This window comes from Palaemon carinicauda, chromosome 11 (genome assembly GCF_036898095.1).
Source record: "Palaemon carinicauda isolate YSFRI2023 chromosome 11, ASM3689809v2, whole genome shotgun sequence".
In the NCBI taxonomy this organism is placed as follows: domain Eukaryota; kingdom Metazoa; phylum Arthropoda; class Malacostraca; order Decapoda; family Palaemonidae; genus Palaemon; species Palaemon carinicauda.
The window spans coordinates 696,960-714,415 of record NC_090735.1 but is presented as its reverse complement, the minus strand read 5'-3'; the positions used below and the strand labels follow the sequence as shown (position 1 = coordinate 714,415).

General features: G+C 39.1%; 1 protein-coding gene across 1 annotated transcript in view; it reads right to left on the bottom strand.

Moving 5' to 3' along the window:
* Window positions 1-15,616: 15,616 nt before the first annotated feature.
* The window catches only part of LOC137649872 (flagellar attachment zone protein 1-like), a 2,088-nt gene continuing 248 nt past the window's right edge, over window positions 15,617-17,456 (bottom strand). Inside the window, exons 1-2 of the mRNA XM_068382814.1 lie at window positions 16,495-17,456; window positions 15,617-15,714 (exon numbers count right to left, since the gene is read on the bottom strand). The exon at window positions 16,495-17,456 is cut by the window's right edge and continues 248 nt beyond it. Coding sequence (XP_068238915.1) covers window positions 15,617-15,714; window positions 16,495-17,456 — 1,060 coding nt within the window. The remainder of the gene's footprint in view (window positions 15,715-16,494) is intronic.

Below are 17,456 nucleotides of genomic sequence, written 5' to 3'. Positions count from 1 at the left end.
GTCAGTATTTTATCCAATGATGAAAGCTTGTACTCCTACATCAAAGGATATTTCCTCCTCAAAATAAATTCCAATTTCTCTTCCTCTTCTATGGTCCAACCACTTGGTCCTCCCCACTGAGTCAGTACTTTATCCAATGATGAAGGCCCGTACTCCAACATCAAAGAATATTTCCTACTCAAAATAAAGTTCCTTTTTCTCTTCATCTTCTATGGTCCAACTACTTGGTCCTCCCCACTGAGTCAGTACTTTATACAATGATGAAGGCCTGTACTCCTACATCAAAGGATATTTCCTCCTCAAAATAAAGTTCCTTTTTCTCTTTCTCTTTTATGGTCTAACTACTAGGTCCTTCCCACTGAGTCAGTACTTTATCAATGATGAAGGCCTGTACTCTAACATCAAAGGATATTTCCTCCTCAAAATAAAGTTCCTTTTTCTCTTTCACTTTTATGGTCCAACTACTAGGTCCTTCCCACTGAGTCAGTACTTTATCCAATGATGAAGGCCTGAACTCCTACATCAAAGGATATTTCCTCCTCAAAATAAAGTTCCGTTTTCTCTTCATCTTCTATGGTCCAACTACTTGGTCCTTCCTACTGAGTTAGTACTTTATCCAATGATGAAGGCCTGTACTCCTACATCAAAGGATATTTCCCCCTCAAAATAAAGTTCCCTTTTCTCTTCATCCTCTATGGTCCAACTACTTGGTCCTTCCCACTGAGTCAGTACTTTATCCAATGATGATGGCTTGTACTCCATCATCAAAGAATATTTCCTCCTCAAAAAAAGTTCCTTTTTCTCTTCCTCTTCTATGGTCGAACTACTTGGTCCTTCCCACTGAGTCAGTACTTTATCCAATGATGAAGGCCTTTACTCCAACATCAAAGGATATTTCCTCCTCAAAATATAGTTCCTTTTTTTTTCATCTTCTATGATCCAACTACTTGGTCTTTCCCACTGAGTCAGTACTTTTTCCAGTGATGAAGGCCTGTACTCCTACATCAAAGGATATTTCCTCCTCAAAATAAAGTTCCTTTTTCTCTTCCTTTTCCATGGTCCAACTACTTGGTCCTTCCCACTGAGTCAGTACTTTATCCAATGATGAAGGCCTGAACTCCAACATCAAAGGATATTTCCTCCTCAAAAAAAAGTTCCTTTCTCTCTTCATCTTCTATGGTCGAACTACTTCGTCTTTCTCACTGAGCCAGTACTCTATCCAATGATGAAGGACTCTACTCCAACATCAAAGGATATTTCCTCCTCAAAACAAAGTTCCCTTTTCTCATCTTCTCTGGTCCAACTACTTGGTCCTTCCCACTGAGTCAGTACTTTATCCAATGTTGAAGGCCTGTACTCCTACATCAAAAGATATTTCCTCCTCAAAATAAAGTTTCTTTTTCTCTTCATCTTTTCTGGTCCAACTACTTGGTCCTTCCCACTGAGTCAGTACTTTATCCAATGATGAAGGCCTCTACTCCAACATCAAAGGATATTTCCTCCTCAAAATAAAGTTCCCTTATCTCTTCCTCTTCTCTGGTCCAACTACTTGGTCCTTCCCACTGAGTCAGTACTTTATCCAATGATGAAGGTCTGTACTCCTACATCAAAAGATATTTTCTCCTCTAAGTAAAGTTCTTTTTTCTCTTCATCTTCTATGATCCAACTACTTGGTCCTTCCCACTGAGTCAGTACTTTATCCAATGATGAAGGCCTGTACTCCAACATCAAAGGATATTTCTTCCTCAAAATAAAGTTCCTTTTTCTCTTCCTCTTCTATGGTCCAACCACTTGGTCCTTTCCACTGAGTCAGTACTTTATCCAATGACAAAGGCCTGTACTCCAACATCAAAGGATATTTCCTCCTCAAAATAAAGTTCCTTTTTCTCTTCATCTTCTATGGTCCAACTACTTGGTTCTTCCCACTGAGTCAGTACTTTATCCAACGATGAAGGCCTGTACTCCTAGTTCAAAGGATATTTCCTCCTCAAAATAAAGTTCCTTTTTCTCTTTATCTTCTATGGTCCAACTACTTGGTCCTTCCCACTGAGTCAGTACTTTATCCAATGATGAAAGCTTGTACTCCTACATCAAAGGATATTTCCTCCACAAAATAAAGTTCCTTTTTCTCTTCCTCTTCTATGCTCCAACCATTTGGTCCTCCCCACTGAGTCAGTACTTAATCCAATGATGAAGGCCCGTACTCCTACATCAAAGAATATTTCCTCCTCAAAATAAAGTTCCTTTTTCTCTCCATCTTCTATGGTCCAACTACTTGGTCCTTCCCACTGTCAGTACTTTATCCAATGATGAAGGCCTGTACTCCTACATCAAAAGATATATCCTCCTCAAAATAAAGTTCCTTTTTCTCTTCATCTTCTATGGTCCAACTACTTCGTCCTTCCCACTGAGTCAGTACTTTATCCAATGATGAAGGCCTGTACTCCAACATCAAAGGATATTTCTTCCTCAAAATAAAGTTCCTTTTTCTCTTCATCTTCTATGGTCCAACTACCTGGTCCTCCCCACTGAGTCAGTACTTTATCCAATGATGAAGGCCTGTATTCCAACATCAAAGAATATTTCCTCCTCAAAATAAAGTTCCTTTTTTTCTTCCTCTTCTATGATCCAACTACTTGGTCCTTCCCACTGAGTCAGTACTTTATCCAATGATGAAGGCCTGTACTCCTACATCAAAAGATATTTCCTCCTCAAAATAAAGTTCCTTATTCTCTTCATCTTCTATGGTCCAACTACTTGGTCCTTCCCACTGAGTCAGTACTTTATCCAATGATGAAGGCCTGTACTCCTAAATCAAAAGATATGTCCTCCTCAAAATAAAGTTCCCTTTTCTCTTCATCTTCTATGGTCCAACTACTTGGTCCTTCCCACTGAGTCAGTACTTTATCCAATGAAGAAGGCCTGTACTCCAACATCAAAGGATATTTCCTTCTCAAAATAAAGTTTCTTTTTCTCTTCATCTTCTATGGTCCAACTACTTTGTCCTCCCCACTGAGTCAGTACTTTATCCAATGATGAAGGCCTCTACTCCAACATCGAAGAATATTTCCTCCTCAAAATAAAGTTCCTTTTTCTCTTCCTCTTCTATGGTCCAACTACTTGGTCCTTCCCACTAAGTCAGTACTTTATTCAATGATGAAGGCCTGTACTCCCACATCAAAGGATATTTCCTCCTCAAAATAAAGTTCCTTTTTCTCTTTCTCTTTTATGGTCCAACTACTAGGGCCTTCCCACTGAGTCAGTACTTTATCCAATGATGAAGGCCTGTACTCCAACATCAAAGGATATTTCCTCCTCAAAATAAAGTTCCTTTTTCTCTTCCTCTTCTATGGTCCAACTACTTGGTCCTTCCTACTGAGTCAGTACTTTATCCAACGATGAAGGCCTGTACTCCAACATCAAAGGATATTTCCTTCCTCAAAATAAAGTTCCTTTTCCTCTCCATCTTCTATGGTCCAACTACTTGGTCCTTCCTACTGAGTCAGTACTTTATCCAATGATGAAGGCCTGTACTCCTACATCAAAGGATATTTCCTCCTCAAAATAAAGTTCTTTTTCTCTTCATCTTCTATGGTCTAACTACTTGGTCCTTCCCACTGAGTCAGTACTTTATCCAATGATGAAGGCCTGTACTCCAACATCAAAGGATATTTCCTCCTCAAAATAAAGTTCCTTTTTTCTTCATCTTCTATGGTCCAACTACTTGGTCCTTCCACTGAGTCAGTACTTTATCCAATGATGAAGGCCTGTACTCCAACATCAAAGGATATTTCTTCTCAAAATAAAGTTCCTTTTTCTCTTCATCTTCTATGGTCCAACTACTTTGGTCCTTCCCACTGAGTCAGTACTTTATCCAATGATGAAGGCTTGTACTCCAACATCAAAGGATATTTCCTCCTCAAAATAAAGTTCCTTTTTCTCTTTCTTCTATGGTCCAACTACTTGGTCCTTCCCACTGAGTCAGTACTTTATCCAATGATGAAGGCCTGTACTCCAATATCAAAGGATATTTCCTCCTCAAAATATAGTTCCTTTTTTCCTTATCTTCTATGATCCAACTACTTGGTCCTTCCCACTGAGTCAGTACTTTATCCAATGATGAAGGCCTGTACTCCTACATCAAAGGATATTTCTCCTCAAAAAAAGTTCCTTTTTCTCTTCCTCTTCTCTGGCCCAACTACTTGGTCCTTCCCACTGAGTCAGTACTTTATCCAATGATGAAGGCCTGTACTCCAACATCAAAGGATATTTCTTCCTCAAAATAAAGTTCCTTTTTCTCTTCCTCTTCTATGGTCCAACCACTTGGTCCTTTCCACTGAGTCAGTACTTTATCCAATGACGAGGGCCTGTACTCCAACATCAAAGGATATTTCCTTCTCAAAATAAAGTTCCCTTTTCTCTTCATCTTCTATGGTCCAACTACTTGGTCCTCCCCACTGAGTCAGTACTTTATCCAACGATGAAGGCCTGTACTCCTACATCAAAGGATATTTCCTCCTCAAAATAAAGTTCCTTTTTCTCTTTATCTTCTATGGTCCAACTACTTGGTCATTCCCACTGAGTCAGTATTTTATCCAATGATGAAAGCTTGTACTCCTACATCAAAGGATATTTCCTCCTCAAAATAAATTCCAATTTCTCTTCCTCTTCTATGGTCCAACCACTTGGTCCTCCCCACTGAGTCAGTACTTTATCCAATGATGAAGGCCCGTACTCCAACATCAAAGAATATTTCCTACTCAAAATAAAGTTCCTTTTTCTCTTCATCTTCTATGGTCCAACTACTTGGTCCTCCCCACTGAGTCAGTACTTTATACAATGATGAAGGCCTGTACTCCTACATCAAAGGATATTTCCTCCTCAAAATAAAGTTCCTTTTTCTCTTTCTCTTTTATGGTCTAACTACTAGGTCCTTCCCACTGAGTCAGTACTTTATCAATGATGAAGGCCTGTACTCTAACATCAAAGGATATTTCCTCCTCAAAATAAAGTTCCTTTTTCTCTTTCACTTTTATGGTCCAACTACTAGGTCCTTCCCACTGAGTCAGTACTTTATCCAATGATGAAGGCCTGAACTCCTACATCAAAGGATATTTCCTCCTCAAAATAAAGTTCCGTTTTCTCTTCATCTTCTATGGTCCAACTACTTGGTCCTTCCTACTGAGTTAGTACTTTATCCAATGATGAAGGCCTGTACTCCTACATCAAAGGATATTTCCCCCTCAAAATAAAGTTCCCTTTTCTCTTCATCCTCTATGGTCCAACTACTTGGTCCTTCCCACTGAGTCAGTACTTTATCCAATGATGATGGCTTGTACTCCATCATCAAAGAATATTTCCTCCTCAAAAAAAAGTTCCTTTTTCTCTTCCTCTTCTATGGTCGAACTACTTGGTCCTTCCCACTGAGTCAGTACTTTATCCAATGATGAAGGCCTTTACTCCAACATCAAAGGATATTTCCTCCTCAAAATATAGTTCCTTTTTTTTTCATCTTCTATGATCCAACTACTTGGTCTTTCCCACTGAGTCAGTACTTTTTCCAGTGATGAAGGCCTGTACTCCTACATCAAAGGATATTTCCTCCTCAAAATAAAGTTCCTTTTTCTCTTCCTTTTCCATGGTCCAACTACTTGGTCCTTCCCACTGAGTCAGTACTTTATCCAATGATGAAGGCCTGAACTCCAACATCAAAGGATATTTCCTCCTCAAAAAAAAGTTCCTTTCTCTCTTCATCTTCTATGGTCGAACTACTTCGTCTTTCTCACTGAGCCAGTACTCTATCCAATGATGAAGGACTCTACTCCAACATCAAAGGATATTTCCTCCTCAAAACAAAGTTCCCTTTTCTCATCTTCTCTGGTCCAACTACTTGGTCCTTCCCACTGAGTCAGTACTTTATCCAATGTTGAAGGCCTGTACTCCTACATCAAAAGATATTTCCTCCTCAAAATAAAGTTTCTTTTTCTCTTCATCTTTTCTGGTCCAACTACTTGGTCCTTCCCACTGAGTCAGTACTTTATCCAATGATGAAGGCCTCTACTCCAACATCAAAGGATATTTCCTCCTCAAAATAAAGTTCCCTTATCTCTTCCTCTTCTCTGGTCCAACTACTTGGTCCTTCCCACTGAGTCAGTACTTTATCCAATGATGAAGGTCTGTACTCCTACATCAAAAGATATTTTCTCCTCTAAGTAAAGTTCTTTTTTCTCTTCATCTTCTATGATCCAACTACTTGGTCCTTCCCACTGAGTCAGTACTTTATCCAATGATGAAGGCCTGTACTCCAACATCAAAGGATATTTCTTCCTCAAAATAAAGTTCCTTTTTCTCTTCCTCTTCTATGGTCCAACCACTTGGTCCTTTCCACTGAGTCAGTACTTTATCCAATGACAAAGGCCTGTACTCCAACATCAAAGGATATTTCCTCCTCAAAATAAAGTTCCTTTTTCTCTTCATCTTCTATGGTCCAACTACTTGGTTCTTCCCACTGAGTCAGTACTTTATCCAACGATGAAGGCCTGTACTCCTAGTTCAAAGGATATTTCCTCCTCAAAATAAAGTTCCTTTTTCTCTTTATCTTCTATGGTCCAACTACTTGGTCCTTCCCACTGAGTCAGTACTTTATCCAATGATGAAAGCTTGTACTCCTACATCAAAGGATATTTCCTCCACAAAATAAAGTTCCTTTTTCTCTTCCTCTTCTATGCTCCAACCATTTGGTCCTCCCCACTGAGTCAGTACTTAATCCAATGATGAAGGCCCGTACTCCTACATCAAAGAATATTTCCTCCTCAAAATAAAGTTCCTTTTTCTCTCCATCTTCTATGGTCCAACTACTTGGTCCTTCCCACTGTCAGTACTTTATCCAATGATGAAGGCCTGTACTCCTACATCAAAAGATATATCCTCCTCAAAATAAAGTTCCTTTTTCTCTTCATCTTCTATGGTCCAACTACTTCGTCCTTCCCACTGAGTCAGTACTTTATCCAATGATGAAGGCCTGTACTCCAACATCAAAGGATATTTCTTCCTCAAAATAAAGTTCCTTTTTCTCTTCATCTTCTATGGTCCAACTACCTGGTCCTCCCCACTGAGTCAGTACTTTATCCAATGATGAAGGCCTGTATTCCAACATCAAAGAATATTTCCTCCTCAAAATAAAGTTCCTTTTTTTCTTCCTCTTCTATGATCCAACTACTTGGTCCTTCCCACTGAGTCAGTACTTTATCCAATGATGAAGGCCTGTACTCCTACATCAAAAGATATTTCCTCCTCAAAATAAAGTTCCTTATTCTCTTCATCTTCTATGGTCCAACTACTTGGTCCTTCCCACTGAGTCAGTACTTTATCCAATGATGAAGGCCTGTACTCCTAAATCAAAAGATATGTCCTCCTCAAAATAAAGTTCCCTTTTCTCTTCATCTTCTATGGTCCAACTACTTGGTCCTTCCCACTGAGTCAGTACTTTATCCAATGAAGAAGGCCTGTACTCCAACATCAAAGGATATTTCCTTCTCAAAATAAAGTTTCTTTTTCTCTTCATCTTCTATGGTCCAACTACTTTGTCCTCCCCACTGAGTCAGTACTTTATCCAATGATGAAGGCCTCTACTCCAACATCGAAGAATATTTCCTCCTCAAAATAAAGTTCCTTTTTCTCTTCCTCTTCTATGGTCCAACTACTTGGTCCTTCCCACTAAGTCAGTACTTTATTCAATGATGAAGGCCTGTACTCCCACATCAAAGGATATTTCCTCCTCAAAATAAAGTTCCTTTTTCTCTTTCTCTTTTATGGTCCAACTACTAGGGCCTTCCCACTGAGTCAGTACTTTATCCAATGATGAAGGCCTCTACTCCAACATCAAAGAATATTTCCTCCTCAAAATAAAGTTCCTTTTTCTCTTCCTCTTCTATGGTCCAACTACTTGGTCCTTCCCACTGAGTCAGTACTTTATTCAATGATGAAGGCCTGTACTCCAACATCAAAGGATATTTCCTCCTCAAAATAAAGTTCCTTTTTTCTTCATCTTCTATGGTTCAACTACTTGGTCCTTCCCACTGAGTCAGTACTTTATCCAATGATGAAGGCCTGTACTCCTACATCAAAGGATATTTCCTCCTCAAAATAAAGTTCCTTTTTCTCTCTTCTTCTATGGTTCAACTACTTGGTCCTTCCCACTGAGTCAGTACTTTATCCAATGATGAAGGCCTGTACTCCAATATCAAAGGATATTTCCTCCTCAAAATAAAGTTCCCTTTTCTCTTCATCTTCTATGGTCCAACTACTTGGTCCTTCCCTGAGTCAGTACTTTATCCAATGATGAAGGCCTGTACTCCTACATCAAAGGATATTTCCTCCTCAAAATAAAGTTCCTTTTTCTCTTCATCTTTTCTATGGTCCAACTACTTGGTCCTTCCCACTGAGTCAGTACTTTATCCAATGATGAGGCTTGTACTCCAACATCAAAGGATATTTCCTCCTCAAAATAAAGTTCCTTTTTCTCTTCATCTTCTATGGTCCAACTACTTGGTCCTTCCCACTGAGTCAGTACTTTATCCAATGATGAAGGCCTGTACTCCTACGTCAAAGGATATTTCCTCCTCAAAATATAGTTCCTTTTTTTTCCTCTTCTATGATCCAACTACTTGGTCCTTCCCACTGAGTCAGTACTTTATCCAATGATGAAGGCCTGTACTCCTACATCAAAGGATATTTCCTCCTCAAAATAAAGTTCCTTTTTCTCTTCATCTTCTATGGTCCAACTACTTGGTCCTTCCCACTGAGTCAGTACTTTATCCAATGATGAAGGCCTGTACTCCAACATCAAAGGATATTTCCTTCCTCAAAACAAAGTTCCTTTTCTCATCTTCTCTGGTCCAACTACTTGGTCCTTCCACTGAGTCAGTACTTTATCCAATGATGAAGGCCTGTACTCCTAATCAAAGGATATTTCCTCCTCAAAATAAAGTTCCCTTTTTCTCTTCATCTTCTTCTGGTCCAACTACTTGGTCCTTCCCACTGAGTCAGTACTTTATCCAATGATGAAGGCCTCTACTCCTACATCAAAGGATATTTCCTCCTCAAATAAAGTTCCTTTTTCTCTTCCTCTTCTCTGGTCCAACTACTTGGTCCTTCCACTGAGTCAGTAATTTATCCAATGGTGAAGACCTGTACTCCTACATCAAAAGATATTTTTACCTCAAAATAAAGTTCCTTTTTCTCTTCATCTTCTATGATCCAACTACTTGGTCCTTCCCACTGAGTCAGTATTTTATACAATGATGGAGGCCTGTACTCCAACATCAAAGGATATTTCCTCCTCAAAATATAGTTCCCTTTTTTCCTTATCTTCAATGATCCAACTACTTTGTCCTTCCTACTGAGTCAGTACTTTATCCAATAATGAAGGCCTGTACTCCAACATCAAAGGATATTTCCTCCTAAAAAAAGTTCTTTTTTCTCTTCCACTTCTCTGGTCCAACTACTTGGTCCTTCCTACTGAGTCAGTACTTTATCCAATGATGAAGGCCTGAACTCCAACATCAAAAGATATTTCCTCCTCAAAACAAAGTTCCTTTTTCTCTTCATCTTCTATGGTCCAACTACTTGGTCCTTCCCACTGAGTCAGTACTTAATCCAATGATGAAGGCCTGTACTCCTACATCAAAGGACATTTCCTCCTCAAAATAAAGTTCCTTTTTCTCTTCTTCTTCTATGGTTCAACCACTTGGTCCTCCCCACTGAGTCAGTACTTTATCCAATGACGAAGGCCTGTACTACAAAATCAAAGGATATTTCCTCCTCAAAATAAAGTTCCCTTTTCTCTTCATCTTCTATGGTCCAACTACTTGGTCCTTCCCAATGAGTCAGTACTTTATCCAATGATGAAGACCTGTAATCCTACATCAAAGGATATTTCCTCCTCAAAATAAAGTTCCTTTTTCTCTTCCTCTTATATGGTCAAACTACTTGGTTCTTCCCACTGAGTCAGTACTTTATCCAATGACAAGGGCCTGTACTCCAACATCAAAGGATATTTCCTCCTCAAAATAAAGTTCCCTTTTTTCTTCATCTTCTATGGTCCAACTACTTGGTCCTTCGCACTGAGTCAGTACTTTATCCAATGATGAAGGCCTGAACTCCTACATCAAAGGATATTTCCTCCTTAAAATAAAGTTCCTTTTTCTCTTCATCTTCTATGGTCCAACTACTCTGTCCTTCCCACTGAGTCAGTACTTTATCCAATGATGAAGGCCTGTACTCCTACGTCAAAGGATATTTCCTCCTCAAAATAAAGTTCTCTTTTCTCTTCATCTTCTAGTGTCTAACTACTCTGTCCTTCCCACTGAGTCAGTACTTTATCCAATGATGATGGCTTGTACTCCAACATCAAAGGATATTTCCTCCTCAAAATAAAGTTCCTTTTTCTCTTCCTCTTCTATGGTCGAACTACTTGGTCCTTCCCACTGAGTCAGTACTTTATCCAATGATGATGGCCTGTACTCCAACATCAAAGGATATTTCCTCCTCAAAATATAGTTCCTTTTTTTTTCATCTTCTATGATCCAACTACTTGGTCCTTCCCACTGAGTCAGTACTTTTTCCAGTGATGAAGGCCTGTACTCCTACATCAAAGGATATTTCCTCCTCAAAATAAAGTTCCTTTTTTTCTTCCTCTTCGATGGTCCAACTACTTGGTCCTTCCCACTGAGTCAGATCTTTATCCAACGATGAAGGCCTGAACTCCAACATCAAAGGATATTTCCTCCTCGAAAAAAAAGTTCCTTTCTCTCTTCATCTTCTATGGTCGAACTATTTCGTCTTCCTCACTGAGCCAGTACTCTATCCAATGATGAAGGCCTCTACTCCAACATCAAAGGATATTTCCTCCTCAAAACAAAGTTCCCTTTTCTCATCTTCTATGGTCCAACTACTTGGTCCTTCCCGCTGAGTCAGTACTTTATCCAATGATGAAGGCCTGTACTCCTACATCAAAGGATATTTCCTCCTCAAAATAAAGTTCCTTTTTCTCTTCATCTTCTCTGGTCCAACTACTTGGTCCTTCCCAATGAGTCAGTACTTTATCCATTGACGAAGGCCTCTACTCCAACATCAAAGCATATTTCCTCCTCAAAATAAAGTTCCCTTTTCTCTTCCTTTTCTCTGGTCCAACTTCTTGGTCCTTCCTACTGAGTCAGTACTTTATCCAATGATGAAAGCCTGTACTCCTACATCATAAGATATTTTTTCCTCAAAATAAAGTTCCTTTTTCTCTTCATCTTCTATGATCCAACTACTTGGTCCTTCCCACTGGGTCAGTACTTTATCCAATGATGAAGGCCTGTACTCCATCATCAAAGGATAGTTCCTCCTCAAAATAAAGTTCCCTTTTTTCTTCCTCTTCTATGGTCCAACCACTTGGTCCTTTCCACTGAGTCAGTACTTTATCCGATGACGAAGGCCTGTACTCCAACATCAAACGACATTTCCTCCTCAAAATAAAGTTCCTTTTTCTCTTCATCTTCTATGGTCCAACTACTTGGTCCTTCCCACTGAGTCAGTACTTTATCCAACGATGAAGGCCTGTACTCCTACATCAAACGATATTTCCTCCTCAAAATAAAGTTCCTATTTTTCTTCATCTTCACTGGTCCAACTACTTGGTCCTTCCCACTGAGTCAGTACTTTATCCAATGATGAAGGCCTGTACTCCTACATCAAAGGATATTTCCTCCTCAAAATAAAGTTCCTTTTTCTCTTCATCTTCTCTGGTCCAACTACTTGGTCCTTCCCACTGAGTCAGTACTTTATCCAATGATGAAGGCCTCTACTCCAACATCAAAGGATATTTCCTCCTCAAAATAAAGTTCCCTTTTCTCTTCCTATTCTCTGGTCCAACTACTTGGTCCTTCCCACTGAGTCAGTACTTTATCCGATGACGAAGGCCTGTACTCCAACATCAAAGGATATTTCCTCCTCAAAATAAAGTTCCTTTTTCTCTTCATCTTCTATGGTCCAACTACTTGGTCCTTCCCACTGAGTCAGTAGTTTATCCAACGATGAAGGCCTGTACTCCTACATCAAAGGATATTTCCTCCTCAAAATAAAGTTCCTTTTTCTCTTCATCTTCTATTGTCCAACTACTTGGTCCTTCCCACTGAGTCAGTACTTTATCCAATGATGAAGGCTTGTACTCCTACATCAAAGGATATTTCCTCCTGAAAATAAAGTTCCCTTTTCTCTTCCTCTTCTTTGGTCCAACCACTTGGTCCTCCCTACTGAGTCAGTACTTTATCCAATGATGAAGGCCTGTTTTCCTACATCAAAGCATATTTACTCCTCAAAATAAAGTTCCTTTTTCTCTCCATCTTCTATGGTCCAACTACTCGGTCCTTCCCACTGTCAGTACTTTATCCAATGATGAAGGCCTGTACTCCTACATCAAAAGATATATCCTCCTCAAAATAAAGTTCCTTTTTCTCTTCATCTTCTATGGTCCATCTACTTGGTCCTTCCCACTGAGTCAGTACTTTATCCAATGATGAAGGCTTGTACTCCAACATCAAAGGATATTTCCTCCTCAAAATAAAGTTCCTTTTTCTCTTCATCTTTTATGGTCCAACTACTTGGTCCTTCCCACTGAGTCAGTACTTTTTCTTAAACTGTAGGCTTGTATTTATACATCAAAGGATATTTCCTCCTCTTGCTGATGCTCCTTTTTTTATATAATTTTTTTTGAATTTTTTTCTTTTTTTTCCCTGCTCCTCCTCCTGCTTTTCCTCTTCTTGCTTTTCCTCTTCCTCTTGCTGCTGCTCCTTTTTTTATTTTTTTATTTTTATATTTTTGTTCAGGATTATTTTTTTGCTTCTTGTCTCCTGCTTCTGTCCTCCTCTTGCTGTTGCTTCTTTTTTTTTTCTTTTTCTTGGCGGGGGTTTTAAATTTTTTAAAACTTTTTTTTTTTTGCGGCTTCTCCTCCTTCTGTTCTTCCTCTTCTTACTGCTGCTTCTTTTTATTTCTTTTTTTGGGGGTTTTATATTTTTTTTTATTTTTTTTGTCTGCTTCTCCTCCTCCTTCTCTTCCTCCTCTTGCTGCTGCTCTTTTTTTTTCTTTTTTTTGGGGGTTTATATTTTTTAAACCTTTTTTTTTGCTGCTTCTCTTCCTCCTTCTCTTCCTCCTCTTGCTGCTGCTCCTTTTTTTTTTCTTTTTTTGGGGGTTTATATTTTTTTTTTATTTTTTTTTTTGCTGCTTCTCCTCCTCTTGCTACTGCTCTTTTTTTTTCTTTTTGGGGGGTGTTTATATTTCTTTTAAACTGTTTTTTTATTCTGCTGCTTCTCCTCCTTCTTCACTTCCTCCTCTTGCTGCTGCTCCCTTTTTCTTTCTTTTTTTGGGGTTTTTATTTTTTTTCAATTTTTTTTTTTTTGCTGCTTCTCCTCCTCCTTCTCTTCCTCCTCTTGCTACTTCTCCTTTTTTTTTTCTTTTTTTTAGGGGTTTATATTTTTTTTTATTTTTTTTTTTGCTGCTTCTCCTCCTCTTCCTCCTCTTGCTGCTGCTTTTTTTTTTTATTTTTTGGGGGGTTTTTATATTTTTTTAAACTTTTTTTTACTGCTGCTTCTCCTCCTCCTTCACTTCCTCCTCTTGCTGCTGCTCAATTTTTTTTTTCTTTTTTTAGGGGGTTTTATTTTTTTTAAACTTTTTTTTTTTTTTTTTGCTGCTTCTCCTCCTCCTTCTCTTCCTCCTCTTGCTGCTGCTCCTTTTTTTTCTTGCTGCTTCTCCCCCTCCTTCTCTTCCTCCTCTTGCTGCTGCTTCTTTTTTTGGTGGGGGTTTGTATTTTTTTTTAGTTTTTTTTTTCTATTTTTTGCTGCTTCTCCTCCTCCTTCTCTTCCTCCTCTTGCTGCTGCTCCTTTTTTTTCTTGCTGCTTCTCCCCCTCCTTCTCTTCCTCCTCTTGCTGCTGCTCCTTTTTTGGGGGGATTTATATTTTTGAATTTTTTTTTTGCTTCTTCTCCTCCTCCTTCTCTTCCTCCTCTTGCTGCTGCTCTTTTTTTTGGGGGGGGGGGGTTTGTATTTTTTTCTTAGGTTTTTTCTGTTCTTTTTTGCTGCTTCTCCTCCTCCTTTTCTTCCTCCTCTTGCTGCTGCTCCTTTTTTTTTCTTGTTTGTTTTTATATTTTTTTTTAGGTTTTTTTTTTGCTGCTTCTCCTCCTTTTCTTCCAGGTCTTGCTGCTGCTCCTTTCTTTTTTTTTGTATTTATTTTATTTATTTTTTTTTGCTGCTTCTCCTCCTCCTCCTCTTCCTCCTCTAGCTGTTGCTCCTTTTTTTTTTTTTTTTTTTTTTTTTGTCTTTGTAATCGTTTGAGGTTTTTTGTTTTTTTTTTTGCTGCTTGTCCTCCTCCTTCTCTTCCTCCTCTGTCTGCTGCTCTGTTCCTGGTGTTTCTTACGACCCCCAGCTGTTGGCAGATTCTGCTCGCTCATAACTGATGCTGTTAGCTACTAGCTATTAATTGTAGCTGCTAATTACTGCTGCTGCTAGCTGCAGTCTCTGCTATTGCTAGCTGCTGTATGCTGTTGCTTTCGGCTACTAGCTGCTGCTATTTGCTACTGCAAGCTTCTGTTGCTAGTGCTGCTGCTTGCTGCTGCTACTGCTGCTCTTGCTTGCGGCTACTGCTGCTCTTGCTTGCGGCTACAGCTGCTGCTGCTTACTGCTGCTTTTGCAGATTGCTGCTGCTTTTGCTAGCTGCTGCTGCTTACTGCTGCTTTTGCAGATTGCTGCTGCTGCTGCTTTTGCTAGCTGCAGCTGCTGCTACCTTTGGTATCTGCTGCTGCTGCTACCTTTGGTATCTGCTGCTGCTTTTGCTAGCTGCTGCTGCTGCTGCTTACTGCTGCTTTTGCAGACTGCTGCTGCTGCTGCTTTTGCTAGCTGCTGCTGCTTTTGCTGGCTGCTGCTGCTTCTGCAGCCTGCTGCAGCTGCTGCTTTCTTCTGCTGCAGCCGCTCGCTACTGCAACTGTTGCTGCTGCAAACTGCTGCTGCTCGCACCTGCTGCTTGCTGTTTCTCCTAGCTGCTTCTGATAACGGCTGCTGCATATTGCCACTAACTTCAGCTGCGACTGCCGCTAGCTACTGCTAACTGTTGCTTTCCCATTGCTGCTGGTTCTGCTACTGCTGCTAACTTACGCTGCTAGCCGCCGCTAACTTTTACTAGCTGCTACTAGCTTCTGCTCCTGCTATTTGATGCTCCACAGCTGCGAGTTCCTAAAAATTTGGACTGATGCTGCCCACCTAACCATGAATGCCTACCTCCAAGAGATGCAGCTTCTCTTCCCAGCCAAAGATGTCTTGATTCACCTTATAACAACTTGTCTGCATACTAGAAGAATCCCAGCTTCATCCCTCTGCAGAGCCAGTCTTCTAGATTATTTCTCCAGAACCACCCGAAGGTTGGTATCCGAAAGAATAGATCTAGATATCTGACCATTTGTACACTTGACAAACGCCTTGTACTTGTCCATCAAGGTACAGAGCATACTAGATTCAGCCAGGTTGCTTCCCTCCGCAGATCCTGTTGTCTCCCAGGTTATTCCAAGCATCGTTCAAGCTGGATAGTTAGGCCTTGCATCTTTTAAGCTGGAGGCAGTCCATCCAAGCATCCTTCAAGCCAAATATTTTCAGGGTTCCTTTCCACTGAAACTGATGTCCTGAACCTGCCCAAAATGGGTGAAGCACAAAACTTAACAAAAAGATTATTCTTTTCCAAACAAAACTGATCAAAGAAAAAAATTTCTTTCCAAATAAAATTAAACAAAAATGTTATTCCCTTTTTCCTATGAATGTTTTTTTTTTTTTTTTTTTGTGGCGATACTATAATCACCATTTTTTTTGGTGGCGATATGATAATCGCCATTTTTTTTTTTGGTGGCGATATTACAATCACCATTTTTTTTATGATATTATAATCACCATTTTTTCATATATATATATATATATATATATATATATATATATATATATATATATATATATATATATATATATATATATATATATATATATTTTTTTTTTTTTTGGGTGGCGATATAATCACCATTTTTTATATTTTTTTTTTTTGGTGGCGATTTTATAATCACCATTTTTTTGTTTTTTGTTTTTTTGGGGTGGCGATATTATAATCACCATTTTTTATATTTTTTATTTTTTTTGGTGGCGATATTATAATCACCTTTTTTTTGTTTTTTGTTTTTTTGGTTGGCGATATTATAATCACCATTTTTTACATTTTTATTTTTTTTGGTGGCGATATTATAATCACCATGTTTTATACTTTTTATTTATTTTTTTGGTGGCGATATAATCACCAGATTTTGTCATATTTTGTGTTGCGGTTTAATTCCTCTTTAGTTTTTTTTTCCTGCCCTGCCTTCTCGTCTCTTGAAGGGCAAATCTATTCAACTGGCTATCCCATATTAACTCCCCAGTCTGCTCACCAGAAATTTCTTTATGATATAATTCCTCCAACTCGGGGTGTATTTGAGAGAGACCTTCTACAAGTTGAGTAATAGCATAATTCTTATTATTTAATTCCATCTCTAGGTTCATATTTCTTTCCATCATATGTTGATACTTCTCCTTATAAATTGCAAATTCGTCTGCCACGGAAGTGAGATTCCTAATTTCTTCTTCCAGAATTTTATTCTTCTCGTCGGCCTTCATCAACGCATTGCTTGTGGCTCTCTCCTGCGAGAGGTCTCTCTGCAGTCGTCTATTCTCTGCTTTAACACCAGCAATTTCTTTCCAGAGTTTTTCCAGTTCCTCCTCAGCCATTTCCAGGTCGCACACCACTTCTTTCTTAATTAATAGTTCAGTCTTCAATTTGGTGTTCTCACCCAGGACATCATCCAATTTAGTCCCTATTCTATAGACCTCCTCGACTGCAGCATTAAGTTCACTTTCTAAAGCTGCCTTTTCACAAACGTTTTCGGTCTTCAGTCTCTTGTTTTCAGCTTTGACACTGTCCAGTTCAGCCCAGAGTGTTCGGATATCATTATCAGCACTTTCGACGTATTCCTCCAAGTCTCTCTTTTCCAGAAGTTTCTCGTTGGCTGTCTTGAGATCTGCTGTTACTCTTTCCAGCTTCTTCTCGAGTGTCTGAATTTCCTCACGGGCATTTTCTAATTCCTTTTTTACATATGCCTTGGCCAAAAGCTCATCACGAATGTGATCGTTTCGAGCTTCAGCTTTTTCTAGACTTACAAAAAGCGGCTCTATATTATTATTCGCTCTATGTAAATCATCAATTAAAGCTAAGTTACCAATGTTATTACATACATCAATTTCTCTTACCTGAACAAATGTCTTAGACGGAAGCTCCTCTCGAAGTTCATCGTTTTGACTTTCCGCTTTCTCTAGCCTTGCCATAAGACCCTGAATTTTCTTATTCGCTCTATCT